At 37.4% G+C, this 23083-nt stretch overlaps 1 protein-coding gene and 2 long non-coding RNA genes across 3 annotated transcripts; all 3 read right to left on the bottom strand.

Annotated features, from left to right (window-relative positions):
• Positions 1-325: 325 nt before the first annotated feature.
• On the bottom strand, positions 326-775 carry LOC117683109 (uncharacterized). The gene is made up of 3 exons (XR_010712830.1): positions 692-775; positions 536-580; positions 326-365 (listed from the first exon to the last, which is right to left on the bottom strand). It is a non-coding gene; the product is annotated as an uncharacterized lncRNA (long non-coding RNA).
• Positions 776-4574: 3799 nt separating this feature from the next.
• Positions 4575-5237, bottom strand: LOC136274767 (piggyBac transposable element-derived protein 3-like). Its single transcript, XM_066082378.1, has one exon. It carries the CDS (start codon positions 5235-5237, stop codon positions 4575-4577), a length of 663 nt encoding a protein of 220 aa, XP_065938450.1.
• Positions 5238-6498: 1261 nt separating this feature from the next.
• LOC117682358 (uncharacterized) lies at positions 6499-8004 on the bottom strand. Its single transcript, XR_010712829.1, has 4 exons — positions 7886-8004; positions 7548-7726; positions 7162-7357; positions 6499-6993 (listed from the first exon to the last, which is right to left on the bottom strand). It is a non-coding gene; the product is annotated as an uncharacterized lncRNA (long non-coding RNA).
• Positions 8005-23083: the final 15079 nt, after the last annotated feature.

Here is a 23083-nt window from a genome sequence, read left to right as displayed (position 1 = left end):
ATATCATGATGGTAAAAGGTAATTGGGTACTTTTAATGCATAGACTTGCTCAATTACAAACTTAAAATTTGCATAATGAAGTCTTACTTTAGATGATCTTTTAAAAATAATATTCTGTTTTAACCATTAGTATACATAATATACATTTTTATATGTAGAATCTCTCTTTTAGGCATTTCTATCTAATATCTGTAATCTTGTGTGCCCTCTGGGCCCAAAATTGGAAATAAACTATTATTATATACATTAGTGAATTGTTAAAAGTACTGACATTTCTCACTTGGTAGTTTATTCTTCAAATTTACATAAACAAAAAAGGTTCTTACCTGTAATTGTTTGTGCTTGTTTAGCTCAATTTTTTCAACCTATTTATTACAAAATAAATGAACTACTATCAATAAACTAAAGCGTTAATTGACACTGAACACACATAATTATACAAAATTGAAAAAATATCATTAATCAATGGTCAATTCTGATGATAATTAATAATAAAATTGTAATGTAAAAAATGAAACCAAAAACATTGTCTTACTTCTTTGTTGTCACAAGAATTATCTTCTTCTTCTATTGCAGAAACCTATAAAAAAAAATACTGTTGACAATACAAAGCACAATAACTCTGGAAAACAACGTCATGCAATATCAATTGTATGATGTGCATATTATTTTAGACTGAAACTACATTTACCTTTGGAGGAATCGATGAGCTTGGTGCATTTGGTGTGCCTTTTCTTTTCCTTTCTTTGTTAGCTTAAAATAATAGTCAAAAATGTTTTTGAAGTTATTCATGGATAAAATTTCATTTTCATTTTACATTCATAACAAGAGATACTAGTATGTTACCTTTCCCCGAATTCTCTGCAGAGCAAATAAAGTTGTCTCTGGTGGAGGAGAGGGACAGTCCTTCAATATCTTTTTCATCTTGGCAATGCTCAAGCCTTCATCAATAACTCTCTGAAGGAGAGAACTTGCCTGAGAAACCTCCAGGCGACTTAACTCTCTAAATGCGAAAATACTTGTCCCAGGGTGCTTTTTAATGATTTTGTCCATTTGGTCCCAGCAACTCTGCCTCATTGTTGAAAGTCTTATGTGATGCTGAAGTCTTTTTTTCCTCTTCGTTTCTTCTGTACGATCATTGGGACACTGAGGAATAGAATAAATTTCAAAATAGTACAGAGAGAGAGATTGAGAGAGAGAGAGAATTTGTTATTTATATATTAGGTCCTACTTTTATAAGATGTCTTGTGCTGTTGAATTGATTTGTGTGTGAGGAGTGTGGTTAGGTTAATAGATGTGTGCATTACAAGTTGTGTATAAAAACAAGCAAAGTGTTCATACCACAGCATTAAAAAGCTGATACACATCATCCTGGAAGGCGGCTGAAAAAATCCCCCCATATTTCCTTTGCAAAAATGGAATGTGTTATGAGCCTTGTGCCATACATGGCAATAATGTGAGCGGATCAAATTACACCCTGCCTCCGATATGCGATTCATCAGTTGCAATTGTTGGATTAGGTGGCAATGCCACAGAAAAGGTGGAAATTCCACTGTAGATAGTCATAAAAGCCTGTGCCACACTTTTACAGTGTACAAACTCATGATTTGGAATGCAGTTAGAGTCAGCATGGTCAGTGTCATCTTCAAATCGATGCTGGTTATTGTCGGAAGTTTGAATATTGTCTAGTTCCTTAGTAATCGCTCTAGCTGGTTCTCTCAAAGTTGAGGTAGGGCTTGCTTCAGTTTCTACAGAGTGATCCTTACTAATCCTTCTAGCTGGTTATCTCAAAGTTGAGGTAGGGCTTGCTTCAGTTTCTACAGAGTGATCCTTACTAATCTCTCTAAGCTCTAAAATGTTAGCTGGTGCTCTCCTTTGCGCAGAATTTTCTAATTCAATTAAACATGAAAGAACACATTATAGTCTTTAAAAAAAAACCTAAAAAACTATTGGATATCTGACACCCTCTTGTGAAAAAAAAATAAAACAATTTGATTCAGTCCATTTCAATGTATAAACTTGTGTAGCTAGTGCATTGAATCATTTTTAAGTTTGAATATTGTGTAGTTCTTTAGCTTTCTTAATAATAATAATATACTGTTCCTTAAACAAATTGTCTATGAATTTATATATAAATGGTCTTATATGACGAGTATATCGTGTCCTGGTTGACGACGTGGTGGATTCTGTGATGTGTCGGCAACATGAAAGTATTGGCTCAGTTTATCCAGCTTGTCCCTTGTAAATCTCTCAATTACCCAGGTTGATCTAAATAAATCATCTTCGGAGATATGCAAATCCTGTGTAGGGGCTACATTGATGCCCATAACAATTTGTATTGCAATATAGGCACAAATTTTTTCGGGGGTTGTTGCTCACCATTTCAGGTTGACACCATTTTTTTTCTTGTTCCAGGTACACGTATCTGTTAGTTTTCCTGGCGATATCTTTATATAATGTGGGTGGAAACTTTAAATGGAACTAGTATGTAGAGTGTCATAATTCCATGTCATGGGCATGCTCTGCTTTCCTATCACTAACATGGAAATACTTGGTGATTTTTTTATATCTTCATAGAGTCATTACAGATTTTGTTCCTTCATTTCCAAGGAATAAATCCTCGGGTTTATAATATCTGTATGATAGGAGTTGGTTAATTCCCAGGTACGCGCTGGTTTCGGGTTCTGTAATATCATACCACACACTGTCTTCTTCTCCTCTTTGTCCCATTTTCCATCGTGTATAACTGTGTTTCTTACAAAGTCCCAAATTGTCCCTGGACTTAACATTAGATCAAAATAATCCTTCGGGGTTACCCTTTGTTCATCAAAATTGGCAGGGAACGTCTGCCCAATCTCTTGGTTGAACTGCTCAAAATGGATGACGTACAGCAAGTCTGTCCCTTTGGTGAAGTTTTTGGGCTTTGAATCGCTTTTCTTCTCCACTTTCTTCATCACTGCTTGGTTCTTCAGGTATTAATATAATGTTGCGAAAACAGACCAGGAATTTCCTGGATTTCTTTGGAAAATCTCAGAAATATCCTGTAATTTATCCAAGGATAATTCTGGGAACTCCTGATCCTGAGACCTGGATTTTCTAGGGATGGTATTGGAACAAGGATATCTCAGGATAATCCAAGGATCAAGACATGGAGAATCTCAGGTCAAAATCCTGTAATCTGTTTCAGGATAATCCTTGGAAATCCTGATCCTGAGACTTAGATTTTGTAGGGTTGATACTGGAACAAAAATATCTCAGGACAATCCCAGGATCAAGATCGCAATAAGTGTGCATTGATCCTGCTGAATCCTGTTATCAGGATTCTTGTGAAAATCTTGATCATAGGACATTTTCAGGTAGAGCTTCCTAAGATTATCCTGATGTCAAGGTGCACTCTATCCCTAGATATTTAGGCTCTGGTCCTGTTAAAATAAAACACACACACACAAATACATATTCAAGTTTCAATCTTTGTATTTCACTGATCACAAATATTTTTTCCTCAACAATTTCTGTCTCTCATTACGGAGTGAATGGGTCAAACTTTTCCATAATCAGTGATGAAAAAAAGCCCAAACATAAATTTATCAGTCTTCCAATTACAAAGGAAATCACGTGAAGAACCAGGAACGAAAATCACATTAATAGTATAATCATAACAGGTATAACAGATTTCGGGCAAATTCTGATACATAGAGGTGGTTTAAATGTACATTGTAATAAAAAAAACTTACATGTTTTTTTGTTTAATTGTAAATTATGCATCGCAGCTGATGGCAGTGTTCATTATATGAATGACCATAATTTGGTTAATCCTGAATAAAAACTCACAAAATTTTCAGTGTAGATGTTTAATAAAATGAGTCATAATCCAATGAAAGAATAAATCTGTTTATAGATATAGCGAGGTCTCTTACTACACGTTCACCGAGACCTTTCTCTCCAACATTTCCTTCTTTTCCTGTGTACACTTGGTAGTCGTTGACATACCCGTTATTTGGAGATCCGCTCTCATCCAAATCTTGATTCCTCGTTTAGTATAGGCATGAGAGGGACATACTGCTTGAATCCCAACTGTCCAGTGTAGGCCACCATAGCTTCATCTACCGAGGCTTTCATTTAGTCTTTGTTTTGTTCAGGAGAATATCTATAATCTATAATTAGTCTTCTATGGGCGAGTTTATAGTGTCCTGGTTGACGACGGGATGGACTCTGTGATGTGTCGGCAACATGAAAGTATTTGTTCAGTTTATTCAGCCTGTTCATTGTAAATTTCTCATTTATCTTGGTTGTCTAACTCATTCAGCCCCAGCCGCTTTTTGCAGCGTTGTGCCCCAGGCAAATTCGTCTCAGAATCCCTGCTGATGATGAGCGGTGAGCAGACAATAAATAAACAGCCACTGCTTCATTAATTATTCACATCTGTTTTTCATATTTTCAAGGAACAAAGAAGAATACATGCAGATTCTAAAGATATAACTTTTATTACCATACCTTAAAAATTGTTTATTTCCATAAAGAAAAACAAAAGGAAACACTTCTCAAAATCATAATAAACAATGATATTTCTTTGTTTATTGTCCATAAATGTCTGGAAAGTTTTCCAAATGAAATGGTTTGAAGCAGTCATTGCATAGGTTGACATCACACTGGAAACATCCACTCAATGGTTCTCGTCTAACACCAGATTTTGTGCATTGTTTACACCTCCTTCTTGGCATGGTGCTTGGCCAGTGATGTTCCATCACATGCTCAACATTGAATTCAGATTTCCTTTTCCTTTTCATAGAAAAAAGTCCAATCAGCTGATGGGCTAGCTTCATTCTAAACTCCAGTTGAGTTCTGGTCCTCACCCTGTTGTTTTTGGTCCTCAGGCCATGATTTGGGGACTCGCGCATCAAGATGAACGAATTTACAATACACACATCGTACAGGAACAGGTACTTCCACCACTTTAGGCTTTTCCATGCAATGTTGTATGTGGACCTAAGCTGATCAGCATGGTCTACACCATTCATGTAAGCATTATAAAGCTTGACTGACATTGGACACGTTACATTCTTCACGGTCCCATCTTTCTGTTTTCTCTGTACCTCTTGGTTACTCTGATTGGTGTTAGTTGACAGGATTGTCAGTTTCCTCTTGTCCCTCCATACACTCACCACAAGGTTTGCCTTCTGTTTCATGATGTGGTCTCCTTGGTTTTTTAATTTAATCTTGTCCAAGTCCTTTGGCATTCCTTTCCTGTTTGGTTTTACTGTGCCACACGCAACAGTTCCTTCATTCCAAAGCTTCAAAAACAGATCAGGGGACGAGAAAAAACTGTCACAATACACATGAGTCCATCAGGTCCAGGACAACTCTGCCACCTAAGTTAGCCTCTGGAACATTTCCTTCCTTTCCAGTGTAGACTTGAAAGTCGTTCATAAATCCATTGTGTGGATCAGCATGAACCCACACTTTTATTCCACGCTTGGTAGGTTTCAGTGGAACATACCGCTTGAAACCAAGCCGGCCTGAGAATCCAATCATGGCCTCATCAATTGAAACCTCTTTGTGTGCATTGTATTGTCGTTTGAAATTTTCTCTGATTGTTTCCATTATTGTTCATACATGAACAAGTTTGTCATGCCCAGGCTGGTTCTTTGGTGGATTTTGTGTGGTGTCGGCCTGAAAATACCTTTGAATATTTTCGAATCTTGTTCTTGTGAACCTTTCTTCAATACATGACAAATGAAACAGTTTGTCCTTTGACCAATAGAGATCTTGTGCAGGTGCACTAATAATCCCAATTACGACTAAACATCCATGAAAAGCACATATTTCTTCAACCTTTGTGTCGTACCATCCAGGATTTGCTTTAGCCCTGATGCAGAGTTGAGCATAAGCGTTTGTTTCCTCGGATATCTTCGAGTATAACTCCTCAGAAAACAATAAATTTAAGAAATTTATTTCATTTTTATCCGCTTCGAGTGTTTGTGTAGGTCCTGGCTGTGGTCCATTGAATGCAGGAACATTAATGTCGATTTCGAAAAAGTTTGATTTATTAACCTTGGTCCCAAGCAACATGGAAAAAATTATAGCCCTCAAATGCTTTACATAGAGCACCATCAGCTAATTTGTTCATGCATATTTGTATTTGCGCACAAGCGACTGAAATTTTAATACTTAACACCCTCAGTGGGTTTTTTTTTAATTAAGTTTTTAATTTCTTGGGTAAATTTTTGCTTTCTTTTCTTGTGTAGACTTGATACTCGTTAACATACCCATTGTTAGAATCTGCCCTCATCCAGACTTTTATCCCTCGTTTTGTGGGCTTCAAGGGGACATACTGTTTGAGGCTTACGTCCAGTATATGCAACCATTGTCTCATCCACGGACATCTCTTTATAAGGGGAGTATTCCTGCTTTGTCTGGTGCAGCAATATATTAATAATTGGCCTTACATGAGTCAATTTATCATGTCCAGGTTGCCTTCTTGGGGATTTTTGTGTTGTGTATGCCACATGAAAATATTATTTCAGTTTGTCCATTCTATCTCGCATTATTCTGTCATTTATTCCTGTTGGTCGGAACAGATCATCTTTTGTTAAATACATGTCCTGATTTGGGGCCACAATAATGCCCATAACAATCTGTATGGCTATATAGGCCCGTATTTCTTCAGGGGTGGTCACTTGCCATCTCTGTTCGACGCCATTTTTTTCCTATTCTTGATCAGCATACTGGTTAGTTTCTCTGGCGATTATTTCGTACAAAAAGACAGGAAACATTAACTTTTTACTCCCTATTAGCCTTATCAGCCTGCTACCCGAAGCATCAATTCCCCCTAATGCCCTAAGATAAGATAGAACTCACTAGGGCTTCCTCACCTTTTCTTTAACGTTCTCTACTTCTCTGTCATCTTTGCTCTGGCTTTTTTTCCAGCTGTAAGATCTTTTCAGGGCTTGATGTCTTTGTTCTTTTCGTTGGAGGCTCTTGTGGTTCGCTCTCCTACAATTATAACGTGAAAGACTTATTTCCATACATTTAAATTTTTATTTTTATCATTATTGATATTTCCTTCTTGTCTGATTTCATAACGCATCAAAGGTAAATTAATATTCATTAATTCTTATTGTCATTTACATATAATACATCTATTACACTTGAAATGAATACCTGATCTTCAATGGTCTCCAGATTTTGACCATTTGGTCGGCCAAACTTGTTGGCTTGAATAATCGCAAAATGCAGCAAGCATTTAAGGTTTCCCTCTGTGTTCTTTTCCCCCGCCATCTCTAAACAGTCTTTTTCTGACTCCCCCATCAGTCCTCAGCAATAGAAACAAACTGTATACCCTCAGTGGCCTTTAAAACTTCACCAACAGAAAAGTTAATATACTTACAGCCCTCAGTGGCTTTTAAATTTCCATGCATTAACTCTAAGTTGTCTTCAGCGACAAAAAGAACTTATAGCCCTCATATTTCATGCATTAAGATAAATCTCTGTCCTCAGCAACAGAAAAGCCCTCAGCGGCTTTTTCAAAAATAGAGATTTCTTATTACCTCTCCTTTAATGAATTGGCGCAGCGGTAATTCTCGTTTTCTATGCACACAGGAAAAGTATGTGTTGTCTATCGCTCTGCAAATCGTCAAGTGATGGTGCTTCTTTTTATCAGCTATTCTCAGTGGGTATCAAGACCATGAACAGCTTGATTAGCAACTGCTTCATGTTTTCATTTTCCCTGTAAATATATGAACTTGTCTGTTAGACACTTGAGTAAATTCTAAAAGCTTGAATAAACTTTTCGATGTTTAGGGACTTCTGTAGTCATTTGTCTGCCTTCTTGTTGTAAGGGGAGATTAATAATGAATTAATAAAGATGCTTAATTGACATCTTTACCTGAGGTAATCTGTTGGCGCAGTTGTCTCTACTAGGGGAGGGATTCCGCTGCAAACCCAAATCTCATCCTCTTCCATTCTCGGCCCTGTGCTGGTAATCCTGCAGCTGCAGTGGAAACATGGGTAAAAGCCGTGTCATGCTGGATGTTGTCACTCTCGCTAGTTTCACTTGTTGGCACATCACTATTTTCTAATTTTGGTTTGTTGGGTCCGCTACGACAAATGATTTGAAAACCAGAATTATCAGACATTACTTTCTCAGACTGATGTGCCCCTCCAACATTAACAAAGTCTACAATATCTAAATGATTGCTACATGTAGAATTGCTGCTGGCACTTAATGATTTTAAATGAACTTGGGGATCTTGCCAAGAGTACCCACCTTGAATTTCTGGAGGCAGCTCCTGGTTCCATAGGGGCTCCGGTACGATGGACTTGGCGATGTTCGCCTGGCTGGCCCTCATCTGGTCCATCACCACGCGTACAAAAGCGTCGTCACATGTCTCCGAGTTCACGGCGGTAGCTAGGTCGTTTGGGGTCGAGTTAGCGGCGGCGGTCTCGGCAGTGGTGTTCGGTGTTTGTTGTGCGGCCACAGTAGATGGTGCGTCCTCGGCACGAAACGTGTTGCGGACTGCCGTAAGTAAAAGTTTCATTTGGCCCACGGGGATTTTCGCCTTCGAAGTGTCCTCAGGGGTAAGAGTCTCCAAGGCGTCCATTGACTCGTATCTATACGCTAAAAGTGTTTTAACAGTGTCTACTGAAAGTTTTTTGGAGGCCGCTCATTGCGTGACTTCCTCTATATCGGTGGATAGGTCTGTCATCGTCACCGTCAATAGTTTTGTATATTTAACACGATCTTGCCGGCCTCGATATGGCGCCACAGGTCATAGGGACATTGATCTCTGGATCACAAAAAATACACGAGCTGCACATAGCCGAGCAGTCCAGTAAGATGCACGAAATAATCTGGCTGGGCATGTTCTCACGAATAATGGCGTGAAATCTGGTTACTTCATGTTCCGTGAAAACGTACCACTGCGGAATGTCAAATACTGCCTTACAAAACGTTCTTCTGCCATGGTGAACGATCATGCTAATAGCATTGAATAAAATTATATAGTCGAAGGAACGCAAGTTGAATTATCACAGAAAACAGAAAATTTTAAGGAAAATGGCGTGGCCTTGCCCTTCGACTAATTCTAAGAAAGTGAAGAGAGAGAGGGAAGTGGGCGCAAATTTAGAATTCCCTCAAGGCCTCTGATTGGTTGGTAACATGCCAAGATCCATCGGGATCCTTTTTAAATATAGAAAAAGTGCCAAGGCGACCCGATGGAACTAACAACCCATGGTTACGTAATATTACCGCACAGTATCCCGAGACTAGCGCTGCTGACGAACCCAATAAACAAAGGACCCCCTGAGGCAAAAAAACAAAGCCGGGTGGTCTAAAAATAGCAACTACGGTCAGCAACAGGCACTGCAGGCGGTAACAAAGTGGCAGGGTAGTTTTATGACACATGTATAGAACATGCAAATGGAAGAACATTACATAGACATTAATAATGAATTAAACAAATTTAATTATCTAATTATCTCCATTACTGTTTGAATATGAAAAAAGTTGTGCCAAGGCTGGTTTCTTGATGGATTCTTTATAGTGTTGGCCATATCATTACCTCTGATTGTTTTCAAATCTTGTCCTCTTGTAAACCTCCCTTCAATGCATGACAAATGAAATAGTTTGTCTTTTGAACAGTAAAGATCTTGTGCAGGTGCACTAATAATCCCCATAACAACTAAACATCCAAGGAAATCACATATTTCTTTGGAGGTTGTGTTATACCATACAGAGTGGAGCATACACATTTGTTTCCTCAGAAATCTTTGAGTAGAATTTCTCAGAAAACAAAAAATTCAAGGAATCCAATTCGTTTTTATTGGCTTCAAGTGTTTGTGTAGGTCCAGGCTGTGGTCCACTGAATGTCTAGTATATTGTCTATCCAATGATAATAATCTGCCAGCACAATATCATCATCGTCACTACCGGTACTTTCAGTTTCTGACTCGTGGTCTGATTCTGATTCAATATCAGACACTTTGAGGTTAACTTTGATCCTTGTTCAACAGCATCATCCAAAGCAGGCAGATGATAAACATAAGTATTATATGCTTTTTCTACATCTTCCAATTCAAAACCCTTAAATTCTTCTCAATTATCATATGTGCCAACCTCCATCATGTGATAATCTGGTCATGACCAGATATGGAAAGTTAATAGAAAAATAGCGCCTAACAACATTCACAACATATTTACCATGCATTTCAAAGGTATATACAATAGAAATATGTGTTAAAATGTACAGTAGGGGGACAAAAGTCTTGAGAAAAAAATGGCATCACATCTCCAACGCAAGGGGGACACCTTGTACAAAAAACCGCTTTGACAGCTGATTTGCCTACTATGAATAAAACAACTCACCTCAGTATTTAGTTAAGTGTCCCTTCAAACGGATGACCTGTTGGATTCTTCGGGGAAGGGATTCATAAAGATTTCTAACATAATTTAAATTAATATCTTGCTAAATTTGCAATGTTTGTTGAAAAAGTTCGTCCGGTTAATTGATCATGTGTATTTGTGATTGAAGTTTTCTTTTTATATATAACCAAACATTTTCTATAATATTTTAAGTCAGGAGACTGTGCAGGCCAGCTCATGTTTTTAATTTGATTAAAAATTAAAAATTATATGCCTCTCCATGCTATCAGTCCTACATCTACTGCAATATTTTCACCAGGGGAGTAAAGTTCCTCAAACTTTTGGCGAAAGTGCATGATCATACACTCTGCGTACTTTGAAGATTGGATCATATCCATCTTGTCCACGGGGCACTTGATTGTCGTTGTTCAGGTGAAACAATGACATGATCAACAAGAACTTGTATTTGGTCATTGTGTTCCAAAAGAATAGAGTTCTAAGCATTTCATCTTTGCTCCAATAATCCTGAATGTCTTGGTGTTGTACTAGTCCCATTCCTATTATGATAGCTATGAAAGGCTTCATGTCATCGATGACAACATCAACCTATTTTTGGAAATGAGATTGTGGCTTCAAGTTTCTTCCTTGCGGCGAGTTAAAAAAAGTCTGTGGCATATTTGTTTCTTGGACCGAAACATCCTCAAAAAATTGTTCTGTTACGATGAGCTTAAAAAAACTCTACCATTTCACAATCATCGTCCAATTCAACGTTTATTTCTTCTAACCTTGGATTGGGGCATTCACAACGAGATCACCCTGGATCCACGTATCTTTAAAATCTGCTGTTCCTTCGTAATTTTCTAAATCTTCTGGGTTAAAACCTAGAAATTCTTCGTCTGAATACCAGACTCCCCCCTGTAGGTATCAATTCCCCTGATTACAGATAAGATGGGATCAATCTTCTCCGGTGGTAAACAGGCTTCCATGTTCCAGGAGTCTAATATTATCCCAAGGTATTCTAGTTCTATACAAGGTCCTTCGGTTTTCTTCTCCGATAGAGGAATCCCGAGGGTTCTAAATATCCCCAGGAATCTCTCCATCACTTCATGAGCATCATCAAATGGTGGAACCACAACTAGGAAGTCATCCAACAGGTGCAGCACATTTGGTATCTTGTATTTTTTCTCTGCAATCCAACACACAGCGAAAGACAGGGCGTCAAAGATCTTTGGACTTGATCTGCTTCCAAAGACAAGGCACTTGAAAAAATAGTATTTATCGTTTCACTTAATTCCATGATATGGCCATAACTCATGTGATATAGGCATGATCTTGAAGACATCAGTAATGTCTGTTTTAATTAGTGATGCTCCTTTCCCACATAATTTAATTAGTCTAATAGCATCATCCATTGAAACATAACCCAGGGAGAATTCTGACTTATCAATAAGAGTATTCATGCTAGGATTTTCTTCGTCATTGTGTGGTGCTGACATATCCACAATGAGGCGCTTTTTCTTAGAGTACTTGCTTTCGGCTATCCCAAAAGGGTTAATGCGATAGTGTCGGAAGGGAATTTCTGAAAATGGACCATACAAGTAACCCAGGTTTAGTTCTTTGTTTACGATCTATGTAACGCTGTCCGAGTTGAATGAAGCTGACTTTAGATTTTTGCATTTCATAAAATTCTTTGGAAGATCCTGAAAGCCAGTATGAAAGCAAAAACGTAAACCATTCATAAAATATTCTGTAAATTGGGTGTCGGGATGATGTTGTATAAGATTTTGAAGACTGTCTATGTTAATGGGAGTTGTTATTTTATTATCAAAACTGGATGTTACATCTTTTTGAAAACCCCACTTGTGTGGGGCATGAAGGGAGTTTTTTGAGCTGCAATTGTGTTTAGAGTGGTCTCCTCTGCAACTGATGCAGATGTGGGCGTTCTTGCATCTAGGTATGTGACAGCCTCTGAAGCAATTGAAATTGTTACATATTTCTCTACCTTCATGAAATTCTCTCTGACGTCCATAAAAATCCATGTCCCCATTTCTTTTATCCCTAACTTTGTCGGTAATTGGGCAAAAGCCTGTAGAGTGCAGCGTACTGTTGCAGGTTGCACATGACTGCGGTCTGGCATTCGCAAACAAATTACAAAATAAAGTGTTGTTCCGCACAGACCAGTCAATGAGAAAGTTATTATACTTAAGATGTGATTGGGCCATAAGACTGAATTGACGATGATATTCGTAGAACCCATTGCCTGGGTAGCGGGTAGCCATGTCAATGATATCCCTTTCGTACAAATCTAACTCCTGTCTTCTTTGGGGATATGCTTGACACATTATGTTTTTGTGAATTCTGAAAGCTTGAATCAACTCACCGATGTTTAGCGACTTCTGCAGTCGTTTATCCGGCTTCTAGTTGTCATCTTTTTCGTCAGGGGGAGAGAAATATGGTATTAACAAGGATGCTAAATTGACGTCCTTACCTGATGTAATTTGGAGGTGCAGATGAGGCGAGATGGTCTCTACCAGGGGGAGAGATTCCGCTGCGAATCCGAATTTCGTCCTCTTTTAATTCATTGGTTAAAATAAGAAAGAAAATGTCACATGTTAAAAGTTGAAATATTGACGACCGGCAGTGAATGGAAAACATGGCGGTACTCACTATATCGACGACTGGCACTATCAGTGCGTTATCTGGGTCGAAATATTGACGACCGGCAGTACCTGGGTTAAGTAAATTTGGGGATCCTGCCATGAGTACATATATTAATAACATTTGTATTGCCACTTGATCCTGTTTAGGAGGGTTGCTGTTGGGTTTGTGCCCCATTTAATTGGCCCAGAACGTTCTTTATAAATACGTCGTCATCACCAATGTTAAAAATGCTTTGCTCAGAGTCCACATTCATTTGCGGGTCCTATTTAGCGCTATTTCCTGATGCCGCTTGGCCTCACGGAAAAGTCTGTTTCAAACTTTGAAGTAGCACAGACTTTGAAGTAGCAGCTTTATTTGGCTGATCGGAATGGTGGCCTCGCCGAGGATGTCTTCTGCAAGGAGGGATAATACTTCCATGCTGTCATAGCCCAGTTCTATTAGTCTGTCTGCTGTTTTTGGAGACTGCATTAGAACTCATTGCTTGAACGCTGTATACTTTACTTGATATGATTCTTAGTTCATCTTGTAGCTTAGACACTGTTTCTGTTAGAGTCAAGATCGTTTGCAGAAGTTGGTGATGGTCGCCGCCATCTTGGTATGCGTTTCCGTTACTCGAGCCCGAGGCTAACTACGGGGCGATCTTCAACATGTTCCACGCGACTACGACTAAGGGTCAGGTCCTTCACCTTCTTCAAGAGCACACTCTTTTTGTTAGACTGACGAAAAGTAACGTTGTTCTTTCTCAACTCCTCTCTGAGTTTTTCAACTGTCCAGTTTTCGGGTCTGTTAAGATCGTACGGGGCACCTGCACTAGATCATGCTCATGCACTACGGTGGTCTGCTATGGTAAATCCCCTGAAATTATAGAAAATGTTAATGTACTGCGATGGTTAAGGTCACAGTTTGTAAAGCTGGTCGAAAGTTTGAAAAAATAATAATTAAAATCACAATGCGCGCGTCTACTTAGCTAGGGTCGGACAAAGGAATGATGCTACAAGTAGTTAAATGTGTATTAATGTAGTCCATCCATAACTATCATATTTCATGTCTAATAGATTGCAAGTTTGATCACTAAAATCTTTGTGTGATTTTAATGGGTTTATTGATTAATAAAGATTCCCCTCTGAAATTCAAAAAAAAAAATGAACAAATTTATCATATATGTTAAAGTTTACATTGAAGTTGATGGGGAAAATGCATTTATTTAATATATTCTTTAAGTACAAGTAATTTTCTCACATTTTTCTTCGTGAAACATTGCAAAACGAAGCTTCTCCTTTCTTCAAATATGCTAAAATAATTCATGATATACCATTCATAATTTCATAAATTTTTAATAAATTCGTAAAGGGCTGACAACTCTTTAAAAAAAAGTTTTAAGTGCAAAAAGTTCATTTAGTTTATTTATGTCAGCCTTATAATAACTTTAAAATGCGTATCTGATGTACATGTATTGTTAAATTGTTAAATACGCCATAGTTGTAGATGGACTACCTAATTGAATTTATGTCAGCTTTAACTTTATATATAAGTTTGAAATACAGTCACTCAGATGAATCTACAGATACCGGTCCCGTCGTATGCCCTCCAAATTAGCTTCAGCCGATCCCTGATATTGGCCCTTATGAAAACTATATCTTTTTGAAAATGTTTTCATAGGACATCTAAAAAGTGAAATAAATTTTTGTCAATATTCAAAAAATAAAAGCTTCTTCAGATGAGGCGCTAACTCATCAATGGAAGGAAATGAACATTTACTTCAAGTAAAATTTTTTTCAAATACCGTAGTCTATAGGACGTAGGATTGAAAGAGTGCTTGAAGAAGTTGCCAAGCAACACTTCACCAGAGTGATTCAGGTGACATAATAAGTATACATATAGAGTTCAAATGTAAATAACTTTGTCTTACTCTCAATTTTAGATCTCTTTGCAGCATCAAGGCCCTTCTTTATTGGCCTCGCCAAGGTCGTCTTCTGCAAGGAGGGATAATGCTTCCATGATGCTGTCATAGCCCAATTCTATTAGTCTGTCTGCTGTTTTTGGAGAGTTTTTTCATTGTTGCCCATTTCTTAATTGCGGCTTCACCGCCATTTATTTCTATCTCGCTATATGAGTCCGCCATTTAGTTTTCTTGCACAAGGAATATTTTGAATATCGAGGGCAACTCGAGTCAATGAAGTCTAATCGAATCGCGGTAAAGACAGTGTAGGGCACACAGGGATTGAAGTAAATTGCTACGGGAAGCAAAACAAACATCCACAGCACATAGCAGAACAGTCTAAGGAAATGATCCAAAAAGCGTTTTGGCGGTTAAAATCTGCTTCCTCTATCACGGACGCAAGGTGAACTTCATCTTCGTCATACAAGACTTACCATGAAGGAAGTTGTAGAAACTCTCGTAGGGGTAGTGAATCCATAATGTCCACGATCAAAAGAAGAAAAAAAATATTTCGTCATAATATCACAATTGCAATGCAAACTGAAGTTTAAAGCCTTGAAAGCAGTAAAATAAATTGGCGTGGCTTTTCCTTGCTTGAATTTTGAAAGTGCATACCTGTCAACATTACAAATATTTTTTTGGGGAGAAAACGTGCGACGACCTTTTGTGATAGGAAAAAGTCATCGCACGTTCTTTTAGTTCATACTGATAACTAAGAAATAACAAATGATACACTTTAATGTTCTTTATTGTAATTGTAAGGTGCTGATTTAGTCAGTTTTAGAGTGTCCTTAGAAGGTTTCACTTGATGGCATTCCTCTTTACAGTTTATTTTAGCACATAGAAGACTATACACAGTGTCTGATTGTCCATGGAAGCTCTATGTTCTGTATGAATTTTTCTAACAACAGAGCACAGACGCGATGACGATAGGATATAGCTCGAATAAAGCCATTGATAGAGATTGGTCTTCTGAGGTCAGTTCTTTGGGAAAATAACCTTGAAACCACTGATTTTTAAAAAATCCTCCAAAAGCCGTATCTGTGGCGTCTGTGAACAGATGTAGATCGGTGGTATCTGTGGTAGCATTGTCCAAGCAAAACAATCTTCAGTTCCATCCTTCCAGGAATTTGGACCACATGTGCAGGTCAAGTCTACACTCCGAATTCAAGGCGACGTAATGGTGTTATTCCCAAGCTTTGGTGGAAAGCGAAATAAGATAAGACACAAATGATCTGCCAGAAAGGACCACACGGCTGGCAAAATTAAGATGACCGAGAAAACTAAGTAATTCACGTTTCGTGCAGTATTTCTGTGTAGAAAACTGCTGTATCAGTTGAGATATTCTAACCAATTTTTCTTCTGGTAACCTTGCCTCCACCCTGTCAGTATCCAAGATAATTCCAAGGTATTCTAGTTCTGTAGATGATCCCATTGTTTTCTTTTTTGATAATGGGATACCAAGTTAAGCGAAAACATGGTGAACCAAGGCCATAGTTCGTGTTGCTTCAAAGTCTGGTGAATTTATTGTTAAGAAATCATCAAGTAAATGAAGAATGTTTGAAATTCCATAATTTTCCCGCAAAATCCAACATAACACAGATGATAGGTAGTCAAATGATTTTGGGCTTGATTGGCTACCGAAGACTAGTCCAGTGAAAAATAATATTTGTTGTTGTTTTTAATCCCATGATATGGCCACAATGAAGGGTAAATTGGAATAAGTTTGAAACTGTCCATAATATCAGCTTTACATAGCCAGCTTCCTTTACCCAAAGATTGGATTATTCGCACTGCATGATCTATAATCACATATTGTAACGAAAAATCCTCTTTGTTAATGAGTTCGTTTAGACTTGGATGATCCTGGTTATTATGTGGAGCTGACATATCCGCTATCAAACGCTTCTTTTTAGCCTATTTACTTTGAGCTAGTCCTAAGGGGTTGATGCGGTAAATTTCAAAAGGTATTTCTTCATACGGTCCAATGAGATAACCCTTATTAAGTTCATCGTCTATTAACCGAGTAAATGTGGCAGGATCTTGCCTTGCCGATAAAAGATTTTTACATTCTATGATTCTAAAGGTATGGTGGGTAGGGGGTTAATTCCTGTGTGGAATCCTTCTGTCAAACTTTTAATGAGAAAATCCACATATGATTGTGTAAAAATAGACATCAGTTTGAATATAAATATATGCATCTTTTCGATTTCCCTTTCCAAGGCCTCAACTTTTGTGTTTAAATATGCAATGGTTTGGCAATTCCCGTTGTAATTTAAATTTTATCATTTCCATGAATGTCGTAAGTTTCAGTGTTATACAAAGTTCTAAAAGCACTTGACACATGATCTCCAGTCCATGCAAAGAAGTTTGATGGCCCTGGAGTGTTGCAGGCGTAATACGGTAAGCCTGTTGTTGAACTTGATTCAATCCTAGTTCCATGGGATGGACAGTATTTGCTACAATTTAATCAGATTCATTCAAAACTCAAACTATTTTAATGTTTAGCAATTGAAAAATTAATCCAACAAGTGTATTTATGACTAGGGATGGGTATCGCCATAATTAAATTTCGTATTGCAATATTTATTCGATATATTTCTGGAATGTCATGATGAAATTGTGATACATTAGAACACAACATTTGTTTGGTTTAATAGCAATTTTGTCTTTACTTTTCAATTTATCTGTAAATAATTACAAAATCAACCATTTCACAATGTATTTGTTTTTATCCTCATTACTATCAAATATTATCAATGTCTTCAGAAGTGTCACCATTTAAACTTCTGATAATTGTAATTTTGAAGTTTGGTGAATAAAACAAATGATTTCCAGAATAAATAACCATGTGTTAAATGCCGTAATTTTGGTTCCGACAAACAATCTCTAAATACCAGATCGCTATATATACCAATAAAATAGCAGATCACTTAAGAATTGAACTCAATGTCTACCCAAGTTATACGAGTAAAACCTGGGTTGTGGCAGTTTACGCTATATAATCCGCGAAGCTGATTACAAAAAAGCCTAATCTGCCCCAACCCAGGTTTTACTCGTATAACTTGCAGGTAGACATTGAGTTCATTTCTTATAATTTTATTTTCTGTAATTTACTGTACAAATTGAGTACGTTTGAGTATGGTTTACTTTTAAAAATGATATTAATCTGTTAAAAATTCAAACGTAACGTCATGCGGAGTTTGATCTAAACTTTTCTCTTGCCATGGTTATCACTTCACATACCTTGTACAGTTTGTCGTAGTTTCTTGTTCCTCTTGCAGGTTCATTTTCTCGATCACTCACATGGAAATACTCTGTCAACTTTTCATACCTCTTGACGGTCATAACTGATTTTATCCCTTCATTTCCAAGAAAAAGGTTTTTAGACCAATAATCCTTGTAAGTGGGCATTTCGTTGATTCCCATCACAATATTTATGCCCAAATAGGCCCGCATTTCAGCCTAGGTGACTTCATACCAAACAGGATCTGCCTCACCCCTCTGAGCGATTTTCCATCGAGCATAATTGTTTGTATGGCGCACAAATGCTGAAATTTGTTCCTCACTGAACATCAAGAAAAAATAATCATTCGGTGATGCAGTGGCGACATCGAAATCATCTGGAAAAACAGGGCCAGTGTCTTCTGTGAAGGATTCAACACGAACTCCTTGAAGGTTTTCCGTCCAATTGTCGTCATTTTCTCGCTCGGATTCACTTGAACTATCCTCATTTTCACTACTTCTTGACTCTTCTGGAATGTATAGAACAGATTCGTTATCTTAAAACCCTTCAAATTCACTTATATCGTCGTCAGAATCAAAATAATCTCGCAATATATCTTCGTTTGTTGGTAGCGCCGCCATCTTGGAAATCAACTTTCGCTTCGGTGTACTCATGTGTTGGAAAATCCTTATCCATTATGTAATCACCTGATTTTATGACATGTGCACTTTATTTTTATTAACCAATGGTATTACTTCAATTCTATGTATACCCCGTGTAAATAATCGTCATGGTCTCGTTTTCATACGGTCTTAAAATAACCGGTCGTCCAGAAGCGCTTCCGCGGACAACAAGGCAAGGCGTCAATAGACGCTTTTGCTGAAATTCAAACATGGCGTCGAGAGACGGTACCGTGGAAAAAATGACCGGGCGTCGAGAAGCTCTAGTGCGGGGGAAATTAGAGTAAAATTTAATATCAGGTTTAAAAATACATGTAACTGTTGTATTGATTTCTCAGCTGTTTTTTAAACTAAACATGGAAAGTCATCATAGTCTATCAATGATCAATGAAACCTAAAATAAATTACATTTCTTGCCATAATCCTTTATCTTTGCTACCTTTTCTTCCTTATTCTTTCTTAGTATGTGTGTTTGGTTCTTTGTAAGAACTAAGATCCACACCTTTACAGTTCAATATTGAAAGTTGTTTGAAATTAGTGAACTTCAATCCCGATCAAGAGTAACTCAATTGCATTGCAATTTGATGTCGAGATTGAAATTCAAAATAACTAATCAATAAACTTATAACGAGACTAAGGATAATCTTATCATAAAACTTTCTTTTCTTTTTAAAATGTTGGAGACTTCTTTACATAAAATGCACTTGTCCAGTCGGACAAGTGACCAGCAATATTCACTTGTCCATAAATTTTTTGAACTGGTTGTCGGACAAGCGCTAATGTTGAGCCCTGCATAGCGTGTAACAACATTCACAACATATTTACCATGCATTTCAAAGGTATAACAACAAAAATATGTGTTTAAATATATGTGTAATATTTTATCGCAAAGTAGCATTGTAACTAACAGTTACTGATTTTGAAATTTATTTTTCAATACTTCTGATGTTGGTATGTACTCAAAGCAATCCAGAGACTGGTTGTTATTTACAAGACAGTAGGGCATTCAATGTTTCATTGTTACATTCTGAGTGAAATTTGCTGGTCCATTTTCCCCTGGTCGCCCTGGCTGGTCAAACCACTGAAGCTTTGCGCTTCTTCTGCTTGGTTCGGGCATGCACCGTTTCCTTGAGAGCTGAAATTGTTTGCATAAGTTGGGGATGATCACAGCCATCTTGCTATGCATTACTCGAGCCCGATGCAAAAGCTACAGGGCAATCTTCAACGCAACTATGAATAAAGGTCAGATCCTTCACCTTCTTCAAAAACACACTCTTTATTATCGGATTGATGAAAAGTAACATTATTCCTTCTCAACTCCCCTCTGAGTTTTTCAACTGTCCAGTTCACGGGTCTGTTAAGATCGTACGGGGCATGACTTGCACTTGTTATGTAAGTAGATCTCACTTGTGAACTACGGCGGACTGCCATGGTAAATCCCATGGAATTAATAGAATATTTTTTTCCTTTTGCTTATACATGAAACATTCCATGTACCTTTTGGTCTTAAATTGGATGTTCTCTGAGTGGATTTAAATTTCTCAGTAAGCGGTATTAATCTTTTTTTAAAAAATATTTATTCCAATTGAATATTTAAAAAAAATTCCTATCCATGTATAATTTATGAATTTACTTTCCAATGAAATTGCATTACTGGTCTTTATTTTGTTTGTGAATGCTCAAAAGCAGGTCTTCAGATTGTTTGGAAGCAATCTCTTTGTTTGTTTTTGGTAGTATTGGAATTTTCCAGATGGTGCGTCTCTTAAGTTTGCTCTCTAAAGTTAATAATCATTAATTCTTGTACCCATGTGCTTGTCATAACCACTTACATTTATGCACTTAGGACATTGAATACGTTGTCCAGGGTTTTGGTCAACGCAATGGGGAACATCCATGGGTTGAGCATCATCACAGTAATGTGATACACATATTATGAATGTCTCTTTAAATGTCTTTCCATTTTAAGTAAGGGGCAAATAGTTGTTGGGGGTTGGGTCTGGGTTTTTCATAACGGTAGGGTGAGTTTGATAGCTGGGGCGAGTATTCACAAGATTGAACTGGGTGGGGGTTACCCCACTTAATGCAACTGTGCTGGTATGAACAATAGGGTCTTAGGCAAGTTCCCCTGTAGTTGTAGTCAAAGCATTTAAGAGACTTCTGAGTGGAATTTGCTTGGGTTTGTGGGGACTGGACCACATACAACAGCCAGAGTGCGTCTACAGTGTCCCAGGGGAGTAACGGGTTGCGGGAGAGCTTGAGCCTAAACTGGATGTCGTAGAAGCTGCAGTACAGACATTGTTTATATATCTAAGGAGCTGTTGGGTTTGGTCTGGAATGCATTGGTCCAAGTTTCAACATTGGTGATCTTAGCTTCTTTATGTTTCAGTTTAATAACTATTTCACCATTAACAAATGCCAATTGTTGCTGTGGATCTTCGCTAGCTTTGGTAGGCAATAGCTTGTGTAGATGATTAATCTAAATCCTCATCTAGGGGTAAGAACAGGAGACCATGGTTTGGGTGAACACATGATTTATTATTAACAAGACAGCAAACCGAATTCAGTGTTGCATACTAATAATGCAGTCACATGTCATAATAAAATGACAACCAATGCAAGTTAAAGCTACAAAGAACATTTATATGCAGCACACTGAATTTTTATAAATGAAAATCATGTGAAACTACTCTACAAGCTAACACTCACATACACTACTCACATACTTACATATAAACCACACATGCTAGTTGGGAGGGAGGGATGGTATTAAATTTTAGCTTTCGAAAGTGCTAAAAAAATTTACGTGGATTTTCCGCTTCAAAATTTTTTTAAAAAGTGACGCTTAACGGGTAAGTAAGCCCACTAATTGGGAAAATGCGTACATATGATTGGCTAATATTTGAACATGCTTAATAGTCTAATCTAATTGGTCAAGAGTAAACAACAAAAAGATCTGATAGGCTGGTGCCAGTTGTTTTCCCCCCCGTTGCGCTGTAAACCCAGGGTGGCAATGCCCTAACAGCATAATTAAACTTGTTGTACATTTGGCCAATGATGGGACTTGGTACTTCTTTGATGCTTCCATCTTTTTGTTTTCTTTGAACATTAATTTTCTCTGAGGGGTCACCAAGCAGGCAGCAGCACATACTTTTTTTTTTTTCTTTTTTTTTTTTTTCATCAGCAAGGAAACTGCATGGTTTTCCTCTGTACTCTCTTTATTTTTTCTGGATTTTCAGTGGTATCAATTTATTAAAAGATATTTATTGAGCATTAAAAAAAGAATTCCAACACAAGTGTTAATTTGAATTAATAATGAAATTGCATTGCTTGTCTTTATTTTGTTTGTGGATGCTCAAAAGAAGGCAGATTTTAGGAGGAGGATCACAAATTAATAAACTGGCTCCCCCAGATTTTAATTTTTATGAGGGACATGTGAATGGAGAGAATCAAAAGTATTTGTCGTAAGTGGCAGGTATTCTTCAATGCCAAAATTTAGGCTAACAAAATTTACAGTTTGTACTTGGTTAGGTTGTGGGATTGAAATTGGTGACTCATAACCGCTTTCTGAAGAGTTAGTATCTAGATTCTCCACAACTGGGTGTCCTGTTTCATCCCTGGGCTAAGAGTATGCATTTATTCTCATTTACAGAATAAGTGCAAAGTATTGAAGGCATTAACAAAATGTATCCATATTATTCTTTGTGTCTTAACATTAATAGCTTTTTTTTAAATACATTACATACCATGAATTCATCCATGCTGTTTGCAGTCTTGCAAGCATACCAAAAATGGTTCACTATGTCTTTTGACCATTTCTGCAACTTGGTGCAACTTTTATCTTGTCCAGCCTGTAAAAACCATTTACATGAATATATAACACTCACAAAACAACAACAAAACACTTCAAACACAAGGTACCATTGTTTAATGTCCAGAAAATAGCACAGATGATGATGGTCCGCCATTTTGAGCACGAAAAAAACGTTCAGTCCAGAATAAAAAAAACGCAACGGGGAATGAAGGTCTACGTTGTTTACTAATGATGGAACTCTATTATCATATCATCAGTGAAATGATTACTTAGAACTTTCTCACTGTTACTTAAAAGATAATTATTAAACTTCTAAACTTTCAAAAGCATTAAAAATTTATATGGACCGTTCGCTTCAAAAAAAAATTTCAAAAGTGATGCTTAACAGGTAAGTAATCCCACTATT

This window comes from Magallana gigas, chromosome 4 (assembly GCF_963853765.1).
Source record: "Magallana gigas chromosome 4, xbMagGiga1.1, whole genome shotgun sequence".
NCBI lineage: Eukaryota > Metazoa > Mollusca > Bivalvia > Ostreida > Ostreidae > Magallana > Magallana gigas.
Note: the sequence above shows the minus strand (reverse complement) of the source record. Positions and strands in the feature narration are given on the sequence as shown.